The sequence below is a fragment of the Vombatus ursinus genome, unplaced genomic scaffold (assembly GCF_900497805.2).
Source record: "Vombatus ursinus unplaced genomic scaffold, bare-nosed wombat genome assembly UNPS02014779.1, whole genome shotgun sequence".
NCBI lineage: Eukaryota > Metazoa > Chordata > Mammalia > Diprotodontia > Vombatidae > Vombatus > Vombatus ursinus.
In genome coordinates, this window is record NW_020954557.1 from 40068340 (window position 1) to 40073215 (window position 4876).

Consider the following 4876-nt stretch of genomic DNA (forward strand, 5'->3'; position numbering starts at 1 on the left):
TTCTTTCTTTCTTTCTTTCTTTCTTTCTTTCTTTCTTTCTTTCCTTCTTTCCTTCTTTCTTTCTTTCTTTCTTTCCTTCTTTCTTTCTTTCTTTCTTTCTTTCCTTCTTTCTTTCTTTCTTTCTTTCCTTCTTTCTTTCTTTCTTTCTTTCTTTCTTTTTAAAGGATATATGCTGTGAATATTTTTGTTTAAAGATAAAGAACAAGTTGGAGTGTGGACATGAGAAAACAAGATGATGTTAAGATGAAAACACATCCCTCAGTAGAAAATAACAGAAAATGTCTTTGAAGCTTCCATCAATGGCCGCTCTCATTGAAAGGATTGGGCCTGAGACAGCCTTGTTCAAAAGCTAACAGCCTTGTAGAACACTGACTGTGTGTGTTCCCCACACTGTTTACAAATATGTATATATATTTATATATGTATTTTTTCAAGTACTCAATAATTGAGGAAAGAGATAACTAAGCATTCTGCTTCCCAGTCATTTGAAAGGGAGTGAAAAGAGGGAAAGAAAATGAAAGTAGTTTGTTTGTCATGGGCACTATACAGTGTCCTGTTCCTCAAGAGAGGGGCAAGGACCTTAAAATCATGTGTAATTAAAACAAATAAGGAAGCCAACTGATTTTCTGCCTGGTGCTTAACAGCTAAAGGCCATCAAATTCTTCCTAGGCTGTTTCCCTGGGTAATTAATTACTCTTTGACTTGGAAAAGAAAGCTGCGTTGATGCCTAACAACTGAATACACTTCTAAGGTGTTGAATTATGATTTCAATACTCATGTCCCATTTGCAAGCAGAAATGGGCCTTCTATAATTTGAAATCGAGTATAATTTCCTCAACTTTGGGGGAGATACAAATGTTGTCTTTCCAAATTAGGGACATTTTAAAAGCCTTGAATATTTATACCCACTTTTTTGTCCGAGTTAGACCTAAGTCAAAGAAGGTTTTTATTCCCAGGTAAAATCTCTATTTGATGAAAAGAAAAACAGTAATTGAATATAGAACAATACAACAATGAGGTCATGGTTATTATTGAAATAGAAGAAAATTTTTATTGGAGATATTTTTGAGCTGGATTTTTTGTTAAGATCATTAAAGGCAAGGCAAGTTTGCCTGGTATTTCAAACATCATTGTTAAAGTTAAAGTTGAAGGGGGGAAATGTGAGGAAAGGGGAGGGTAGCAAAAGTGAGGAGGAAAGAAGAAAACACAGAGGAATTGTTGTGAGTCTTCCCTACTTACACTGGTCATCAACATGTTCAGAGAAATAGGCCGTTAAATAAATATGCATAGTCTGAAAGACAACACGGTTTTATAATAAAATGAGGATTTTATAGAGTAAGAATTTACAGAAAGGAAGTAATGGGATTTTTTTGTTTGTTTGTTTATTTGGTAAGTTTCTCGCTAGGAGTAAACTGATTACAATGTGTCTGAAGCACTGCATTGGTATCACAGATTATAGTCGTTGGTACTTAAAAAAATAATCTCTCAGCTATATAAATTATGCAATCTTTGAAATTCATTATTTATTGTTACTTTCCTTAACACCCGTTTATTCTTGGAACGTAGAGTTCCGGGTTGTTTTTTTCTTTTTTTCCCTTTTGTTAGAAGCTTTGAACCTCCGTGACAGGGGGAAAGCGTTTGTTCAAACAGATTTGTTAATATGAGGGCATACTATAGATAAAAATACACATGTGTACACACTTATTCAGCATGTCCTACATCTGAATGATGATTAAACATGCCTGCATCTTTATATAAACTGGGTCAATCGTAACTAACTGGAAGGAAAGACAATAGTGAATATTAGCAAGATGCAAAATCTAGAAACTGCAGCCCTTTAAATCACTGTACCTGGTTCAGAAAAAAATAAAGCCATTTATAAGGACACATTTCACTCTTATTTTAAGTTAAAATCACGAAATTAAGAATCTACTATAGTAAAAATTGTCAATTGACAGTAAGATCTGAAATCAGAAAGATGTTCTTACTGTCAATATTGCTCCAAGTTTTATTTCTTAAGAAGTGATTTTAAAACAAGGATAGCACCTTCAGTTTCCAATAGTTAGACTTTCACATTTATAACACATAATTGTCTTTTCTGGGTAGAGTTTCTGCTTGCCTTGCAGTGACTACTGAGTTTTAATGATTTCATAAGCCAGTGATAGGTCATGAATGATTTGAAATCATTCGACCATAATGGTTTATGAAAACAAGCATAGGAACAAGTGCTGGCACCAGATTTCAAGTGATAAAAACAATAACAACAACTGAAATCAGAGTAGTTTATCCGAAATCCATTATGGGAACTGTTAAAAAATGTTCAGTCCTTTATACTGGCCTGGAGGGAGAAACAGAACATTAAAAATAATAATAAACAAAACAAAAACCAACAGGAGCAATAACAACCAGTAAGAAAAAGAATTACAAAGTCAAGTTGGGCAGCATTATGTTTTAGAGCCAAAATGCGGTGAGGGGCGAAAAACAATTCACAAAATTTCGCCGCCGCTGACAGAAGGGGGGTAGGGGCAGGAGGAGGAATTAAATATATTCAAGTCTTTCCAAAAGTTTCTGGGAGGAAGATAACATAAGGCTTGTGAATGAAGTATATTTGTCCTCGGCTCGGGATCAGGAGACATTGTCTTTGAGTTTGGAGACTATTTTCTTGTCCTTCACTCTTCTGTTCTGAAACCAAATGGTCACTTGTCTCTCAGACAGGTTTGTGGCTGCGGATATCCTTCTCCTCTTGTCCTTGTTAATGAACTTGTTAATGGCATATTCGTTCTCCAGTTCTTTCAGCTGCAGTTTGGTATATGGAACTCGTTTCTTCCTTCCACGTCTGTAGACACACATATCAGGCTGGTTTAGAGCTACATCCCCTATTGTAAACGACATTATATGGAAAAATTAGACTTTTATTACAGGCATTTAAATCGCAAATGGGTAAGTGTGAGAGTCCTGCCTTTCGTGGGGAAGTAAGGGGCGGCGGGGAGAGAAAGGGAGGGAGATAAAGAATATCCAGTTGTTTCCATTTTATAATTATTTACACGGACACATTATTTACACGTTATTAAAGAAAGATTATTTGCACTTCAAAGTTAAGGCTAATTTGATGGATGTTATTATTTCCCAAACCGGCATCTTAACAAGCTTGCAATTTTACGGTGTCTTTTTAAGAAGTTTTCATATGGACAATTTCTGAGTAGATTCTTATATCTATGTGGACATACACAAATGCACATCTTAATGTCCTTATGTGTTTGATTTCCTGGTATTACTCTGTGTGTGTGTGTGTGTGAGTGAGTGTATATGTGCTCTGGTTACAAAGCAGCATTGAAGCCACCGTGGGGGCAATTATTATCCTGAAAAGTGCTAGGAAAATCTTTTCTTCCTCTTTTAAGATAATAAATACAACCTATGAAACAGTGGGACCCAATCAAAGCACAATTCTTTCTCCACAGCCACTGAGTGACCCCAATTTATAAATTATGTACAGAAATACACAGAGGCAGACAGAGAGGGAATGGGGGGAGAGAGAGACAGAGAGAGACACAGAAATAAGACTATAGATTCAAAGGCACTGGTCAGAGCTGAAATTGAGGAAAACCTGACACAAAACTTACCAACTCTATGCTGCCTTTAAAAAAAAAAGTCACTGATCAACCTGAATTATCACTATAGCTACTTCGATATTGGGGGGTTGGGTGGGAGGAGCGGGGATGTGGTGACAAAAATTATATAGGGATATATGGCTCTCTCTCTCTCTCTCTCTCTCTTTTGGCCATACCTGGAAAGGAAGATTTCCAAAAATGTGAGCTCTGGGACTGGTCTTTAGCACAGTAAACCTGACTGTTCCAGCCATTCGCCAGAGTCCAGGACTGGTAACCCTCCATGGATATGTACGTTTCATGTCTTGGTTCCCCTGAGCCAAAGGTGGAGACCATGTCTATATACCCGGGGACGTGCTGGTAAGGATTGGTGTAGCCCTGGTAAAAGGACACTTCTTTAGCCCGTGAGGGGACCTCGTTGGCCGGGACACTGGTGCTGGCCAGGCTGGAGACGTCCATGTATTTTTCCACAGGAAAGCCCCCCAGAGAGGCGTGGGGGGAGGACTTGAGTGCGTTCTGTTGGATCCCCACGCCGTGGGACATGCGGCAGCTGTAGTATCCATTGCCAAAATGATAGCCGTAGCCCAGTGCCGGGGCAGCCGGGGGCGCTGCAGATGGAGTCGGAGCCGGAGTGGAGCCGGGACAATCCTTGGTAGGGGGTGCTTCGGGACGCGCTGCAGCCGCCGCCGCCACTGCGGACGACGAGGAGGAAGAGGATGAGCCGGAGCGTTCCGCAGCCCCGGGATAGGAGAAGCCCGAAGCGGCTGCTGCTGCTGCGGCCGCAGCTGCGGCCGCCGCGGCCGCCCGCCCAGAGTGTGCGCCGAACACCGGCGAAGGGAGGAAGCCTCGGCACTGCCCCGCAGTGGCGGCCGCGGAGGAGGGGGCGCCCCCGCTGGCCGCGCCGCCGTCCGCTCGCAGCCCGTCCATGTCCCAGCTCACAGCCCGGCTCATGGCCCGGCCCGGCCCGGCCCCGGCCAGGCCCCCGTGCTAGACACCATGGCTCGATGAACGGCTTTCCGCCTCCCCTCCCTCCCACTCGCTTTGGCTCCCGCCCTCTTTCTCTCTCTCTTCCCCTCTCTCGTGCCTCCCTCCCTCCCGCCCTCCCTCCAACAGGTTAGCTCATTGTGGGACGTTTATAAAAACGAAGTTCAGGTTGGGAGGGGGCCGGGGCTGCGGCTGGGGGCCGGCTCCAGAGTAGAGTGTGGCTGCCGAGGGTTGAGCCATTGGCTGCTCCGGGACACGTGGGGGCGGCGGTGCAGGGGAGCGAGAGC

The 4876-nt window shown here is 42.6% G+C and overlaps 1 protein-coding gene across 1 annotated transcript; it reads right to left on the minus strand.

Annotated features, from left to right (window-relative positions):
- Window positions 1–2625: 2625 nt before the first annotated feature.
- On the minus strand, window positions 2626–4556 carry HOXD13 (homeobox D13). The gene is made up of 2 exons (XM_027865690.1): window positions 3785–4556; window positions 2626–2876 (listed from the first exon to the last, which is right to left on the minus strand). Exons 1-2 carry the CDS (start codon window positions 4554–4556, stop codon window positions 2626–2628), a joined length of 1023 nt encoding a protein of 340 aa, XP_027721491.1.
- Between the last annotated feature and the right edge of the window lie 320 nt (window positions 4557–4876).

Bases quoted from the DNA above. Each gene is read 5' to 3' on its own strand.
- HOXD13 (XM_027865690.1), bottom strand. From the start codon at position 4,556: ATGAGCCGGGCTGTGAGCTGGGACATGGACGGGCTGCGAGCGGACGGC. The intron at 2,877-3,784 runs GTATGGCCAAAA...CGTTTACAATAG, and splicing joins TTGGAAATCTTCCTTTCCAG to GGGATGTAGCTCTAAACCAG.